The sequence below is a fragment of the Hyla sarda genome, chromosome 8 (genome assembly GCF_029499605.1).
Source record: "Hyla sarda isolate aHylSar1 chromosome 8, aHylSar1.hap1, whole genome shotgun sequence".
Taxonomy (NCBI): domain Eukaryota; kingdom Metazoa; phylum Chordata; class Amphibia; order Anura; family Hylidae; genus Hyla; species Hyla sarda.
In genome coordinates this window covers 230106129-230123846 of record NC_079196.1, presented here as the reverse complement: position 1 = coordinate 230123846, position 17718 = coordinate 230106129, and the positions used below count along the sequence as shown (strand labels likewise).

The window sequence follows — 17718 nt, the reverse complement described above, 5'->3', positions numbered from 1 at the left end:
GCCAGTTTTAAGCATCTCACTAAATCCCATCTGCATGGCGAGAAGCTTCAGCCATAGACCTTTACCTGATGGATATACGTTCCACCAGCAGGACTGTGAGGACAACACGACGATAGAAACTTAAACATCTATATAAAATCAGAATGAAACTTTATATAAGAAAATCCAATTTATTTAATTTTTTAACAAAAAATATTCATAAAAAATATTCCAATAACTAAAACCCAAAATGCAGCTGATGTCTTGATGGAGAAGACCATACAGTACTGGACGTATCGCAGAACCCACTGAGCATGTTCAAGAGCCCGAGACCCCCAAAAAACTCTGTCCACATCTGATACAGATGAATGGCGGGTAGAACAGAGATGCCAGAACATCTACGCTGAAGCTGTATAGGTCAGAGGGCAAAGGGGTTGGCGTGGATTGTGACATCTTTGATTCGCACTTCTGTTAGGGGCCGGAAGGATTTCTCGTGGACGGGAAGTTTCTCCAGTTCGTCCAATGTGTCCAGACCATCGATGACTCTGCGAAACACACAGGAAATCACTCCATGCAACAACAACAACATCTGAAATACTGCGGGCCATACAGTAATGGATATGCTTACCAAGGATCTGTGCTTGTGTTGGTGACGAATGGTCGTGGCCTGTGCCCCCCCATCACGCTGCTGGCTTGTTTTCTGGAACTGGCTACTTCCTGTTTCTGTGGCCTCCTTGAGACTACAACCCCTAGGATCCTTTATTTCAAGGTGGGAGGTGACTTCTATCCCTCCCGCACACCAACCACCCCACCCACTTTAGCACAGCTATGCTCCTTTTGATCACATGACTTGCCTGACATCACCTGACACACAAGATGTGGATCTGTGTGATGAATGCACGCACATGTGCGCCAGTAACCTCATCAGGGGGTCGGCTTCACACACAACAGCAGCCAAGCCCCCTTTTAACCCGACCTGTGATGTGTTGTCTCGGGCCGCGCAGCAAGCTGGGAAAGGTCCGAGACAACACTCATTTTGTAGGCTGCAGAAAATAAACTTCCGGGAAAAAGAGAGAAATATGATACCAGCCACCAGGCACAGGTAAGTCATGTATATTCGTAACTAGACTAACTTTACTGCCCTTGTCCTACATACAAATGGAATTTGTTTTTTATTTTCGAGAGGGGGAAAAAAATAGACCTTGTTTCCCAACAAAATTAAATCAAATTAAAATTTTATTGTGAAAAAGAGGACACAAAATAGCGAGGTTTATTAACCTCTTAGTGATGCAGCAAATCTTTATTTTTTAGTTTTCATTTTTACCCTCTTCACCTTTTTAAATTACAAAAAAACTCTTTCTGATCTCCATCTACAGGCCGATATGAGGGCTCGTTTAATGCCTGACCAATGACGTAAATAAATATTAAATATAATAAATATCAAAATATAAATAAAACAAACAGCTTCTTGCTGCCACCTCTGTCCATGTCAGGAACTGTCCAGAACAGGAGCAAATCCCCATAGCAAACCTCTCCTGCTCTGGACAGAGGTGTCAGCAGAGAGCACTGTGGTCAGACTGGAAAGAACTATCCAACTTCATGTGGAGCATACAGCAGCTGATAAGTACTGGAAGGGTTAAGATTTTTATATAGAAGTAATTTACAAATCTGTATAACTTTCTGGTAGCTGTTGATTTGAAAAAATGTTTTTTTTTTCCTTCCGGAGTACCCCTTTAAGCGGTTAAATGTATATGTGTGTATGTATATGTATATATATATATATATATATATATATATATATATATATATATATATATATACACACACATATATATATATACACACACACACACACACATATTTTATTTTTTATTTTTTTATATATTTTTTTTTTTACACTTTTTAGTTCCTTAGGGAAGTTTTTGGAGCCATTACGGAGTTCTGTAGTGAAAGATAGGGGATAAGTTATCTGAAGGATAGGGGATAAGTTATATATCGTGGGGGTCTGACCACTTGGACCCCCCCCGCGATCTCCTGAATAAAGCCCCGGCAGTCTGCTGGAAGGGGGCGTGCCGACCCCCCCCCCCCCCCCTCAATGTATCCCATAGAGGTACATGGAGGGGGTATGTCGGGCCATGGCTTCCTGCAGGGGTTGGAATGGTGGCTTACGGCAGACTGCCGGGGCCCCGTTTAGGAGATTGCGGTGGGTCCCAGCAGTCGGATCCCCCTCGATCTATAACTTATACCCTATCTTTTGGCTTGAGGAGAAGTTACTTTTCATTGCACTACTACATACAGATCATCTGTTACATCTTAAATACCACAATACAAGTTACGTTTTATTTAATGTTCTTGGGAAATAAGGTAATTTTCCCAAATGCTGCATGCCAGCTCCGGCATGCCCTGAAAGTTGTAGTTTTGAAACAGCTGGAGATGCACTGTTTGGAAAACACTGCTCTATGTAACTCTCAGCCTGTGACCTCCCACTTGTCTGTATGCCCTCCTCTCCTCATAATGCTGCCCGTCACATACAGTCCCGTCCTCATAATGCTGCCCGTCACATACAGTCCCATCCTCATAATGCTGCCCGTCACATACAGTCCCGTCCTCATAATGCTGCCCGTCACATACAGTCCCGTCCTCATAATGCTGCCCGTCACATACAGTCCCGTCCTCATAATGCTGCCCGTCACATACAGGCCTGTCCTCATAATGCTGCGCGTCACATACAGGCCTGTCCTCATAATGCTGCGCGTCACATACAGTCCAGTCCTTATAATGCTGCCCGTCACATACAGTCCAGTCCTAATAATGCTGCCCGTCACATACAGTCCAGTCCTTATAATGCTGCCCGTCACATACAGTCCAGTCCTTATAATGCTGCCCGTCACATACAGTCCAGTCCTTATAATGCTGCCCATCACATATAGTCCAGTCCTTATAATGCTGCCCGTCACATACAGTCCGTCCTCATAATGCTGCCCGTCACATACAGTCCCGTCCTCATAATGCTGCCCGTCACATATAGTCCAGTCCTTATAATGCTGCCCGTCACATACAGTCCCGTCCTCATAATGCTGCCCGTCACATACAGTCCCGTCCTCATAATGCTGCCCGTCACATACAGTCCAGTCCTAACATCCCCTAAGTGCTCAGTGTCTCCTATAGGATCAGCACACTCATTGCCTGAAACACTCTGTGCCTCTGGGGCCCCTATTCCTTCCACTATATATTTCTAGGTTGCACATAATCAGCAGTACCCCCATCACTTACTTTCCGAACAGCGTGTACTTCATGTCCAGGTGAGGCTGCTTGCCGTATGTGATGAAAAACTGAGAGGCGTTGGTATTGGGGCCGCTATTCGCCATGGAGACGATGCCGCGCACGCTGTGCTGGAGGGAAGACGGTGAGCGGGGTTATATGTAACGTAATCATCCGGAACGTATAACAATTTTATGATATAGTAAGTCTGATGCTCCGTATCCCGGGACATGTGATCTATAATACGTCCTCAGCGTCTATAGGGGGAGGAGCCTCGTAAACGTTGCAGGTAAGTTCTGTAATAATTTGGACGGTCAAGAGATTCAGCGCCACAAACATCCAACTTACCTTCAAGAATTCACTGAACTCGTCCTCAAATTTGCGTCCCCAGATGCTCTGTCCACCTTTCCCCGTCCCTGAGGATGATAAGTGTCAGGATAAGCGGCTGAAAGCATGAGAATGTATAGAGATACAATAGAGCAGCAGAAGGATAAGCGGCTAAACACATGAGAACACACAGAGAAACAATGTAGAGCAGCAGAAGGATAAGCGGCTAAACACATGAGAACACACAGAGATACAATGTAGAGGAGCAGGAGGATAAGCGGCTAAACACATGAGAACACACAGAGATACAATGTAGAGGAGCAGGAGGATAAGCGGCTAAACACATGAGAACACACAGAGATACAATGTAGAGGAGCAGGAGGATAAGCGGCTAAACACATGAGAACACACAGAGATACAATGTAGAGGAGCAGGAGGATAAGCGGCTAAACACATGAGAACACACAGATCTACAATGTAGAGGAGCAGGAGGATAAGCGGCTAAACACATGAGAACACACAGAGATACAATGTAGAGGAGCAGGAGGATAAGCGGCTAAACACATGAGAACACACAGATATACAATGTAGAGGAGCAGGAGGATAAGCGGCTGAACACATGAGAACATAGAGATACAGAGGAGCAGGAGGATAAGCGGCTAAACACATGAGAACACACAGATATACAATGTAGAGCAGCAGAAGGATAAGCGGCTAAACACATGAGAACACAGAGATACAATGTAGAGGAGCAGGAGGATAAGCGGCTAAACACATGAGAACACACAGATATACAATGTAGAGCAGCAGAAGGATAAGCGGCTAAACACATGAGAACACAGATATACAATGTAGAGGAGCAGGAGGATAAGTGGCTGAACACATGAGAACACAAAGAGATACAATGTAGAGGAGCAGGAGGATAAGCGGCTGAACACAGATATACAATGTAGAGGAGCAGGAGGATAAGCGGCTAAACACATGAGAACACACAGATATACAATGTAGAGGAGCAGGAGGATAAGCGGCTGAATACATGAGAACACACAGAGATACAATGTAGAGGAGCAGGAGGATAAGCGGCTGAACACAGATATACAATGTAGAGGAGCAGGAGGATAAGCGGCTAAACACATGAGAACACACAGATCTACAATGTAGAGGAGCAGGAGGATAAGCGGCTGAACACATGAGAACACACAGATCTACAATGTAGAGGAGCAGGAGGATAAGCGGCTAAACACATGAGAACACACAGATCTACAATGTAGAGGAGCAGGAGGATAAGCGGCTAAACACATGAGAACATAGAGATACAGAGGAGCAGGAGGATAAGCGGCTGAACACTTGAGAATGTACAGAGATACAGAGGAGCAGCGGCCGCCCTTACCGGTTGGGTCCCCGGTCTGGACCATGAAGCCTTTGATGTTGCGGTGGAAGAGGCAGCCATTGTAGTAGTTACTGGCGCACAGGGCCAAGAAATTCTGTAGATACGATGGAAACGTCACGTCAGTAATGGAGACACAATGGGACCAGTCCTCCCAGGTAACTCCGAGCTCAGATGAGGACTACGGACAGGGAAGGCAACGCAGGGGGCGGAGCTACATTATCTAGTCAGGAGGTCACATGTCATCCAATCTGTATAGATCAGATCTACGTCTCTTTATATACCGTCTCTCAGATCATCATCCAAGGGTCTGGTGGTCTTATAAGGAGTTCCCCTCCTCCCCTCTGTGGTCGTGGCTGATCCCCCCCCCCCCCGATTATCGCCAGGTCACTCACCTCGCTGGCCTTCGGGGCTCGCTCACAGAACACCTCAATCTTTATGTCGCCCAAATCTGTGTGAAGCGTCACCGCCTGAAATAAGGAAAATTGTGTCAGAACAGGGATCTCGTCTATATACAGTGTATCCTCTCCTCCCTGTATATAGTGTATCCTCTCCTCCCCTCCCTGTATATAGTGTATCCTCTCCTCCCTGTATATAGTGTATCCTCTCCTCCCCTCCCTGTATATAGTGTATCCTCTCCTCCCTGTATATAGTGTATCCTCTCCTCCCCTCCCTGTATATAGTGTATCCTCTCCTCCCTGTATATAGTGTATCCTCCCCTCCCTGTATATAGTGTATCCTCCCCTCCCTGTATATAGTGTATCCGCTCCGCTCCTCCCTGTATATAGTGTATCCTCTCCTCCCTGTATATAGTGTATCCTCTCCTCCCCTCCCTGTATATAGTGTATCCTCTCCTCCCCTCCCTGTATATAGTGTATCCTCTCCTCCCTGTATATAGTGTATCCTCTCCTCCCCTCCCTGTATATAGTGTATCCTCTCTTCCCTGTATATAGTGTATCCTCTCTTCCCTGTATATAGTGTATCTTCTCCTCCCTGTATATAGTGTATCCTCTCCTCCCTGTATATAGTGTATATCCTCCTCCCTGTATATAGTGTATATTCTCCTCCCTGTATATAGTGTATATTCTCCTCCCTGTATATAGTGTATCCGCTCCTCCCTGTATATAGTGTATATTCTCCTCCATGTATATAGTGTATCCTCTCCTCTCTGTATAGTGTATCCTCTCCTCCCTGTATATAGTGTATATTATCCTCCCTGTATATAGTGTATCCGCTCCTCCCTGTATATAGTGTATCCGCTCCTCCCTGTATATAGTGTATCCGCTCCTCCCTGTATATAGTGTATCCTCTCCTCCCTGTATATAGTGTATCCTCTCCTCCATGTATATAGTGTATCCTCTCCTCCCTGTATATAGGGTATATTCGCCTCCCTCTATATAGTGTATATTCTCCTCCCTGTATATAGTGTATCCTCTCCTCCCTGTATATAGTGTATCCTCTCCTCCCTGTATATAGTGTATCCTCTCCTCCCTGTATATAGTGTATCCTCTCCTCCCTGTATATAGTGTATCCTCTCCTCCCTCTATATAGTGTATATTTTCCTCCCTGTATATAGTGTATCCTCTCCTCCCTGTATATAGTGTATATTCTCCTCCCTGTATATAGTGTATATTCTCCTCCCTGTATATAGTGTATATTCTCCTCCCTGTATATAGTGTATCCTCTCCTCCCTGTATATAGTGTATCCTCTCCTCCCTGTATATAGTGTATCCTCTCCTCCCTGTATATAGTGTATATTTTCCTCCCTGTATATAGTGTATCCTCTCCTCCCTGTATATAGTGTATCCTCTCCTCCCTGTATATAGTGTATCCTCTCCTCCCTGTATATAGTGTATCCTCTCCTCCCTGTATATAGTGTATCCTCTCCTCCCTGTATATAGTGTATATTCTCCTCCCTCTATATAGTGTATATTCTCCTCCCTGTATATAGTTTATCCTCCCCTCCCTGTATATAGTGTATCCGCTCCTCCCTGTATATAGTGTATCCGCTCCTCCCTGTATATAGTGTATCCTCTCCTCCCTGTATATAGTGTATATTCTCCTCCCTGTATATAGTGTATCCTCTCCTCCCTGTATATAGTGTATCCTCTCCTCCCTGTATATAGTGTATCCTCTCCTCCCTGTATATAGTGTATCCTCTCCTCCCTGTATATAGTGTATATTCTCCTCCCTGTATATAGTGTATATTCTCCTCCCTGTATATAGTGTATACTCTCCTCCCTGTATATAGTGTATCCTCTCCTCCCTGTATATAGTGTATATTCTCCTCCCTGTATATAGTGTATACTCTCCTCCCTGTATATAGTGTATCCTCTCCTCCCTGTATATAGTGTATCCTCTCCTCCCTGTATATAGTGTATATTCTCCTCCCTGTATATAGTGTATACTCTCCTCCCTGTATATAGTGTATCCTCTCCTCCCTGTATATAGTGTATATTCTCCTCCCTGTATATAGTGTATATTCTCCTCCCTGTATATAGTGTATATTCTCCTCCCTCTATATAGTGTATATTCTCCTCCCTCTATATAGTGTATATTCTCCTCCCTCTATATAGTGTATATTCTCCTCCCTCTATATAGTGTATCCTCTCCTCCCTGTATATAGTGTAGCCTCTCCTCCCTGTATATAGTGTAGCCTCTCCTCCCTGTATATAGTGTAGCCTCTCCTCCCTGTATATAGTGTATATTCTCCTCCCTGTATATAGTGTATATTCTCCTCCCTCTATATAGTGTATATTCTCCTCCCTCTATATAGTGTATATTCTCCTCCCTGTATATAGTGTATCCTCTCCTCCCTGTATATAGTGTATCCTCTCCTCCCTGTATATAGTGTATATTCTCCTCCATGTATATAGTGTATCCTCTCCTCCCTGTATATAGTGTATATTCTCCTCCCTGTATATAGTGTATATTCTCCTCCATGTATATAGTGCATCCTCTCCTCCCTGTATATAGTGTATATTATCCTCCCTGTATATAGTGTATCCGCTCCTCCCTGTATATAGTGTATCCGCTCCTCCCTGTATATAGTGTATCCTCTCCTCCCTGTATATAGTGTATATTCTCCTCCATGTATATAGTGCATCCTCTCCTCCCTGTATATAGTGTATATTATCCTCCCTGTATATAGTGTATCCGCTCCTCCCTGTATATAGTGTATCCGCTCCTCCCTGTATATAGTGTATCCTCTCCTCCCTGTATATAGTGTATCCTCTCCTCCCTGTATATAGTGTATCCTCTCCTCCCTGTATATAGTGTATATTCTCCTCCCTGTATATAGTGTATCCTCTCCTCCCTGTATATAGTGTATATTCTCCTCCCTGTATATAGTGTATATTCTCCTCCCTGTATATAGTGTATATTTTCCTCCCTGTATATAGTGTATCCTCTCCTCCCTGTATATAGTGTATCCTCTCCTCCCTGTATATAGTGTATCCTCTCCTCCCTGTATATAGTGTATCCTCTCCTCCCTGTATATAGTGTATATTCTCCTCCCTGTATATAGTGTATCCTCTCCTCCCTGTATATAGTGTATATTCTCCTCCCTGTATATAGTGTATCCTCTCCTCCCTGTATATAGTGTATATTCTCCTCCCTGTATATAGTGTATCCTCTCCTCCCTGTATATAGTGTATCCTCTCCTCCCTGTATATAGTGTATCCTCTCCTCCCTGTATATAGTGTATATTCTCCTCCCTGTATATAGTGTATATTTTCCTCCCTGTATATAGTGTATCCTCTCCTCCCTGTATATAGTGTATCCTCTCCTCCCTGTATATAGTGTATCCTCCCCTCCCTGTATATAGTGTATCCTCTCCTCCCTGTATATAGTGTATCCTCTCCTCCCTGTATATAGTGTATCCTCTCCTCCCTGTATATAGTGTATATTTTCCTCCCTGTATATAGTGTATCCTCTCCTCCCTGTATATAGTGTATCCTCTCCTCCCTGTATATAGTGTATCCTCTCCTCCCTGTATATAGTGTATATTCTCCTCCCTGTATATAGTGTATATTCTCCTCCCTGTATATAGTGTATATTCTCCTCCCTGTATATAGTGTATCCTCTCCTCCCTGTATATAGTGTATATTTTCCTCCCTGTATATAGTGTATCCTCTCCTCCCTGTATATAGTGTATCCTCTCCTCCCTGTATATAGTGTATCCTCTCCTCCCTGTATATAGTGTATATTCTCTCTAGAATGTTCTCATTACCTCATACACATAATTCATGAAACAAACAGATTTATGAAAGTAATAAAACATGAAGCTCAGTGTGAAGAGATCCACGTGTAGGTAGAATCACAGCGCCATTGTGCTCCGCCCAGTTCTGGGTCCATACATTTTTTTTTTTTTTTGGTCGAATGGCCCCAAAATGGGTCACACCAGATCCCAGTGACTTGGATGGGGTCCACTGTGGATCCGGTAGTTTAATCCTTCCGTAAACTCCTGCTGATCCGATGGACTGGATGACAGAGCTCCTTATATGAGGGTGAGGGGGGCACAGAACAATATACACAGCCGCGGGCTCTGGGCGGTGAGGATATATAAAGATCTTTATAATAAATCACGACATCCGCCGACAATACACGACATCCCCCCCGACAATACACTACATCCGCCGACAATACACGACATCCGCCGACAATACACGACATCCGCCGACAATACACGACATCCCCCGACAATACACGACATCCCCCGACAATACACGACATCCGCCGACAATACACGACATCCCCCCCGACAATACACGACATCCCCCCCGACAATACACGACATCCGCCGACAATACACGACATCCGCCGACAATACACGACATCCGCCCCGACAATACACGACATCCGCCCCGACAATACACGACATCCCCCCGACAATACACGACATCCCCCCGACAACACACGACATCCCCCGACAACACACGACATCCGCCGACAATACACGACATCCCCCGACAACACACGACATCCCCCCGACAACACACGACATCCGCCGACAACACACGACATCCGCCGACAACACACGACATCCGCCGACAACACACGACATCCGCCGACAACACACGACATCCGCCGACAACACAAGACATCCGCCGACAACACAAGACATCCGCCGACAACACAAGACATCCGCCGACAACACAAGACATCCGCCGACAACACACGACATCCGCCGACAATACACGGCATCCGCCGACAATACACGGCATCCGCCGACAATACACGGCATCCGCCGACAACACACGGCATCCGCCGACAACACACGGCATCCCCCGACAACACACGACATCCCCCCGACAATACACGACATCCGCCGACAATACACGACATCCCCCCGACAACACACGGCATCCCCCCGACAACACGCGACATCCGCCGACAATACGCGACATCCGCCGACAATACGCGACATCCGCCGACAATACGCGACATCCGCCGACAATACGCGACATCCGCCGACAATACGCGACATCCCGACAATACGCGACATCCCCCGACAATACGCGACATCCGCCGACAATACGCGACATCCCCCGACAATACGCGACATCCGCCGACAATACACGACATCCCCCGACAATACACGACATCCGCCGACAATACACGACATCCGCCGACAATACACGACATCCCCCGACAATACACGACATCCCCCGACAATACACGACATCCGCCGACAATACACGACATCCGCCGACAATACACGACATCCGCCGACAATACACGACATCCGCCGACAATACACGACATCCCCCGACAATACACGACATCCGCCGATAATACACGACATCCCCCGATAATACACGACATCCCCCGATAATACACGACATCCCCCGACAATACACGACATCCCCCCGACAATACACGACATCCCCCGACAATACACGACATCCCCCGACAATACACGACATCCGCCGACAATACACAACATCCCCCGATAATACACGACATCCCCCGATAATACACGACATCCCCCGATAATGGAGGTGAAGAATCGATGGTCGACTCCTTTATCTGCCCCATGGGAAACGTTCTTACAGGATCAGCCTGAATATAATCCATGGGATCGTGTGTAATACTTGTGTATAAGGACAATAAGGCCGTGTTCACACACACTGGGGAGTACTCATCTGTTCACAAATGGCTGTGCATCTGAGGACCGGAGATTACATGGGGAGGGGTGGGAGGGGTTCCTTCAGGTCACATGTTGTTGCTGGGTCTCAGTCCCCCCCAGGTCACATGATGTTGCTCAGTCTTCATGGTGCCTCAGGTCACATGATGTTGCTCAGTTTCCATGGTCCCTCAGGTCACATGATGTTACTCAGTTTCCATGGTCCCTCAGGTCACATGATGTTACTCAGTCTTCCTGGTTCCTCAGGTCACATGATGTTGCTCAGTCTTCCTGGTCCCTCAGGTCACATGATGTTGCTCAGTCTTCCTGGTCCCTCAGGTCACATGATGTTGCTCAGTCTTCCTGGTCCCTCAGGTCACATGATGTTGTTCAGACGCCCCTCAGGTCACATGATGTTGCTCAGTGTTCCTGGTCCCTCAGGTCACATGATGTTGTTCAGACGCCCCTCAGGTCACATGATGTTGCTCAGTCTTCCTGGTCCCTCAGGTCACATGATGTTGTTCAGACGCCCCTCAGGTCACATGATGTTGCTCAGTCTTCCTGGTCCCTCAGGTCACATGATGTTGTTCAGACGCCCCTCAGGTCACATGATGTTGCTCAGTCTTCCTGGTCCCTCAGGTCACATGATGTTGTTCAGACGCCCCTCAGGTCACATGATTTTGCTCAGTCTTCCTGGTCCCTCAGGTCACATGATGTTGCTCAGTCTTCCTGGTCCCTCAGGTCACATGATGTTGCTCCGTCTTCCTGGTCCCTCAGGTCACATGATGTTTCTCATCTTTGGTGTCCCCCAGGTTGATGTCGGGGGTGGGCTCACATGTTGGGTTTTAGAGGCCTCCGATCCTCTGTTTCCATGGAGATGAGGAATCTAGTGGGTATTCTCCCGATCGCCTCCATTGAGGTCACATATTATGTTATCCTACTGCGTTACATAAATGAACAGTGAAGACCTACAGACCCTGTAGTGAGGGGCGCCATGACACCATTGTATCCATGACAACAGCAATATACAGGACAACAGGATCATTACATGGGAGGGGGGCACATACTTTTAAATAGAGCCACATGAGAGAAGAGGAAACAGCCGGGACTCACCATCGTGTCCAGACACCAGCAGCGCCCCCACACGACCTCCTACTGCTGGGTGTACCAATATGGCGGAGAGCAGCGCGGGGCCGCTAAGGGTGGTGACGACGTCATGGTAGGGGCGGGGACTTTCAGACAGTCGCGCCATTAAGAGCTGTGCTGGGGAGGGGCTACAGTGTGGTATAGCCCCGCCTTTTCCTCTACTCACGAGCGGAGTAATAGTGACTACTTCCGGTGATGCCCGGGCTTCATCTCTTCCGGCGGAAAGGAAGTGACGTATATCCGGGTGTATAAAGATGGCGGCGCGCAGAGGCTGCAGGCGGTGACTTGTGGGCTGGTGAGTAGTGGGGGCGCTGGTGCTCTCTGTTATCAGCCTATAGGGAGGTGAATAGTCTATTGTTCTCTATTATCAGCCACACTAGGGTCACAGTAATACACTTTATAGCACTGTTGTTCAAACAAGGTGCAAAACTACAGCTCCCAGCATGCCCAGGCAGCCAAAGGCTTGTCCGGACATGCTAGAAGTTGTAGTTTGGCAACAGCTGGAGGCACACTGGATTGGAAACACTGGTTTATACGGGGTGACAGCTTTGTAGTGACTACAGCTCCATGTCTGCTGGGACTTGTGGTGCATCTGAAAGTTTGTATGTGTGTATATATATATATATATATATATATATATATACACTTACAATGGCCAATCTATTAGGTACACCTGTACACAAATAGCTGACTGGCCAATCACATGGTAGGAGTCTGGTTACTACAGGGCTTGGCAAATCCCAGGTCTCCATGGCAACTTAGAATTCTGTGGCGGTGCTCAGGATTTCGTCAGCCCTCTTCAATTGGGTTTGTCCCTCCTACGCTGATCAACCGTTCTGCCTGCAGTCAGCGCTGCAGTGTTATATGAGCAGCGGAGGTCAGGTGACCGCAGCAGCCAATCAGTGGACTCGGCAGTGACATTCTATTCAAAAGGCAGAACAGGGGATCAGCGGGGGGAATGGAGGTGGAGGTAAGGAGAGAGGAATCTTATGACTGACACACAGGGGAGATGAGGGGACATTAATAACTGACACACGAGGGAGATGAGGGGAAGATAATAACTAACACATGGGGGAGATGAGGGGACATTAATAACTAACACACAGGGGCAGATGAGAGGACAGTATTAACAGAGGGGGATGTGGGGGACAGTAATAACTGACACATGTAGGAAATGAGGGGACAGTAATAACTGTGACACATGGGGAGATGAGTTGTCCAGTCCTGTGTTACACCCAAGGCCTGCAGAATACCATCTCTGACCACACAACGCGTCCAACCTTGTAGCAGATGGGCTACAGTAGCAGAAGACCAAGCTCAATGCCACTACTGTCAGCTAAGAACAGGAAACTGAGGCTACAATTCACACGAACCAAAACTAGACAACTGGGGGTTCTAGAGATGTCCATATAGATCAATATTTTTCAAACAGTTTTGGCTTTAGCTGTCTGGGCATGCTGGGAGTTGTAGTTTTGCAACAGCTGGAGACACTGTTTGGAAAACATTTATGGATGTCAGCTGCTGTTTACTCCACCTCCAGGCTCCTCCCCTTTGATGCTGCAGTGTCGCCCCCTGTGGCCCCGCCTCCAGTGTCACCCCCTGTGGCCCCGCCTCCTCCAGTGTCGCCCCCTGTGGCCCCGCCGGCACATAATGGACCTGGCCTCGGTGGTCTCCCGTCTGGACGTGCTGGCCCCTCCGGCCCTGGCGGAGAGCTGGGATAATGTTGGTCTCTTGGTGGAGCCGTCCCCCCCGCACCAGGTGCGTAAGATGCTGCTGACCAATGACCTGACGGAGGATGTCCTACAAGAGGCGCTGGCGGTGGGGGCGGACCTGCTCCTGTCCTATCACCCGCCCATCTTCAAGGCTCTGAAGCGCCTGACCTGCGCCCACTGGAAGGAGCGGCTGGTGGTGACGGCCCTGGAGAAGCGCCTGGCGGTGTACTCCCCTCATACCGCCTGCGACGCCATCACCAACGGGGTCAACGACTGGCTGGGGCGAGCACTGGGTGAGCCATCCATTTATAATAAAACTAAAGTGCGTCACATGATCAGGAGGACACAGACCCATGTAACCCCTGATTGTCTGTCTGAACAGGAGCCTGTGTGTCTGTCCCTCTCCGCGCTTCCACCGCCACCTCTCACCCAAGAGGATATGGACATATCCTGGAGTTTGGGGGCGAAGTCCCGGAGTCTGTACTGAGCAGAGTGAGCTCCCTGCAGGGGGCGAGTGTGCGTACCTATCCGCTCAGGTAACATTGATACCTGCAGGTATATATATGGGGTCAGAGAGTGGCTGTATACTCCTGACACTGTGCATCATACAGGGGCGAGGAAGGCGTGCGGGTCCGGCTCAGCTGCTCCAACAGTGCACTACAGCAGGCCCTGGCTATCCTCTCCGAGGATCCCGAGACGTATAGTGGTGCGGAGCTTCTCACCCTGCAAAAGGTAAGACCCCTGGGACAAAACAGAACACACCCTCCATAGTATAATCACTGCCCCCTCTGCTGGACACAGTGGGGGAGATTTATCAAAACCGGTGCAAAGGAAAAGTTACCTAGTTGCCCATAGCAACCAATCACTTCTTTCATTTTGCAGAGACCTTGTTAGAAATGAAAGAAGCGATCTGATTGGTTGCTATCAGCAACTTTTCCTCTGGACAGGTTTTGATAAATCTCCCCTAGTGTCTCTGTTGTAGCGTCTCTTTAGCCCCCTATGCTGGACACAGTGTATACTAACATAAAATATTTATCTTTAGCCCCCTCTGCAGGACAATGTGTACATACATATAATCTATGTGTCTCTTTAGCCCCCTCTACAGGACAGAGTGTGTACATACATATAGTGTGTGTCTCTTTAGCCCCCTCTGCAGGACAGAGTGTGTACATACGTGTGTCTCTTTAGCCCCCTCTGCAGGACAGAGTGTGTACATGCATATAATCTATGTGTATCTTTAGCTCCCTCTGCAGGACAGAGTGTGTACATACATATGTGTGTCTCTTTAGCCCCCTCTACAGGACAGTGTGTACATACATATAATCTGTGTGTCTCTTTAGCTCCCTCTGCAGGACAGAGTGTGTACATACATATAATGTGTGTCTCTTTAGCTCCCTCTGCAGGACAGTGTGTACATACATATAATCTGTGTGTCTCTTTAGCCCCCTCTACAGGACAGTGTGTACATACATATGTGTCTCTTTAGCCCCCTCTGCAGGACAGAGTGTGTACATACATATGTGTGTCTCTTTAGCCCCCTCTACAGGACAGAGTGTGTACATACATATAATCTGTGTCTCTTTAGCCCCCTCTGCTGGACACAGGGATGGGCCGCCTCTGCACCCTCTCGGAGCCGATAACCATTGCAGCAGCTGTGGAGCGCATCAAAAGTCACGTGGGTGTCAAGCACCTCCGACTTGCCCTGGGGCGAGGGAAAACTTTGGGTGAGTGTGACCCCTTTTCATTTATTCCCTCTATATATTATGTACACAGCTCCCCCTAGAGGATTTCTTACTCTTCCCTCTTTTGTGGTTTCCCAGAATCCCCTGTGAGTGTCATGGCGGTGTGCGCCGGCTCTGGTGCCAGCATATTGAATGGCGTTCCTGCTGATCTCTACCTGACAGGTAACTGTAGGGGGGGTTGGATCCCCTCCTCGTGGGGTCAGTATTGACTTTTCTTGCTGATGACCCCCTCTTGTCCTGTAGGTGAGATGTCGCACCACGAGGTCCTGGATGCAGCGGCGGAGGGGCGGAGTGTTATCCTGTGTGAGCACAGTAACTCTGAGCGGGGATATCTGCGGGAGCTCGCCGCCCAGATCACACAAAGACTGGAAGGGAAGGTGGAAGTGTTGGTGTCCCAGACTGACCGAGACCCCCTGCAGGTGGTGTGAGGAACTGCAGGGCATAATAAATAATAATAAATGCTGCTGGTTATTCCAGTTCAGGCTTATATATGTGTATTATAGTCTGCCTCCTACTGCACAGACACCAATGATGTCATCAGAGATCGATACACCAGACAGTAAATTGAACAGGGCTATAGATGTAATCACATCGCGGTTTACATCATTATGATCCTAGAGGTTATATCCGTGTCGGAGCAGCTGATACACTGTATGGAGGGGAAGCCTGGTCCATAAAGACTTAGGGGGAGAGTTGTCAAAACAAGTGCAGAGAAAAAGTGGTGCAGTTGCCCATAGCAACCAATAGGATCACTTTTTTCATTTTTCACAAGCCTATTTAAAAATGAAAGAAGCAATCTGATTGGTCACTATGGGCAACTGCACCACTCTTCCTCTGCACAGGTTTTGATAAATCTCCCCCTTAGTGTGTCTGGTCAATAAAGATATGGAGGGGGCGTAGTGTTCATAAAGCAATGGAGGAGGAGCATTATTATATGGAGGAGTCTGGTCAATAAATTAGGTGGGTGGGGGGACTGGTGTATAAATAAATTTAGGAGGAGTCTGGTCCATAAAAAAAGGTGGGGATTTGTGCATAAATATATTTAGGAGGAGTCTGGTCCATAAAGACATGGAGGGGGAGTCTGGGCCATAAATAAGGTGAGATAAATGAAAAATGTGTTGCCACTTATTCACACTGGGTAAGTCTTAAGCGTTTCTGAGTGAGGACTCCTAACTGACTGAATCATATACAGTTCCATGCAAGAGAAAACACAACACAATTCTTTAAGATTTTATAATGCTTCTAGTAATTTCTTCTTATCAAAAAAATGACAAATAGAAAATATGTCAAAAAAGTAGATATTCACCCAGGTGCACCAAACTACCGGACGCGCTAGACACTAGGAAAAGCTTCAGGATTCCTTCATCCCATTACTGTTCCTAGTTTTATTTAAATTTGCATGTACGATTTTAATCTGATTTCTCTCGTTTTTAGAGTTGAACTCTCGCTAGAATTAATTGCTTATTTAATGTGGTGGAGGGTGCACGGTAGAGATACTTGAAAAAGGAGGAATACTTTCTCCGAAATGTCGTGAAAGTATTGGCGCAAGCTTCACCTGTTCCCCTTCGTGAGAGGAAGGATTATGAGCCGAAAGGAACCCGTAATGGGATGAAGGAATCCTGAAGCTTTTCCTAGTGTCTAGCGCGTCTGAAAAATCAGAACCCTTTCAATTTTGCACCTATAGACCCATTTGAGAGCTTTTTATTTTGCGCCACCAATTGTACTTTGTAATGACATCAGTAATTTTTCCCAAAAATCTATGGCAAAGCAAAAAATATATATAAAGAAGTTTTCAGGTAGTTTGGTGCACCTGGGTGAATATCTACTTTTTTGACATATTTTCTATTTGTAATTTTTTGATACGAAGAAATAACTAAAGAAGCATTATAAAATCTTAAAGAATTGTGTTGCGTTTTCTCTTGCATGGAACTATAAATAAGGTGGGGACTGGTACATAAATATATTGAGGAGGAGTCTGGTCCATAAGGATGTGGAGGAGGAGTCTGGTCCATAAAGACATGGAGGAGGAGTCTGGGC

At 46.9% G+C, this 17718-nt stretch overlaps 2 protein-coding genes across 3 annotated transcripts; one reads left to right on the top strand and one right to left on the bottom strand.

Moving 5' to 3' along the window:
• Positions 1-150: 150 nt before the first annotated feature.
• Positions 151-12339, bottom strand: PPIL3 (peptidylprolyl isomerase like 3). Its single transcript, XM_056534971.1, has 6 exons — positions 12195-12339; positions 5350-5424; positions 4958-5051; positions 3589-3656; positions 3253-3371; positions 151-524 (listed from the first exon to the last, which is right to left on the bottom strand). Exons 1-6 carry the CDS (start codon positions 12195-12197, stop codon positions 398-400), a joined length of 486 nt encoding a protein of 161 aa, XP_056390946.1. The 5' UTR covers positions 12198-12339; the 3' UTR covers positions 151-397.
• A 58-nt stretch (positions 12340-12397) lies between these two features.
• NIF3L1 (NGG1 interacting factor 3 like 1) lies at positions 12398-16168 on the top strand. Of its 2 annotated transcripts, none has more exons than XM_056534969.1 (7): positions 12398-12522; positions 13768-14232; positions 14322-14475; positions 14551-14671; positions 15525-15663; positions 15760-15843; positions 15925-16168. In XM_056534969.1, exons 2-7 carry the CDS (start codon positions 13782-13784, stop codon positions 16107-16109), a joined length of 1134 nt encoding a protein of 377 aa, XP_056390944.1. In that variant the 5' UTR covers positions 12398-12522; positions 13768-13781; the 3' UTR covers positions 16110-16168. The 2 variants fall into 2 exon arrangements, with proteins under 2 accessions (XP_056390944.1, XP_056390945.1); XM_056534970.1 differs by lacking the exon at positions 12398-12522 and adding an exon at positions 13056-13197.
• The last annotated feature ends 1550 nt before the right edge of the window (positions 16169-17718 follow it).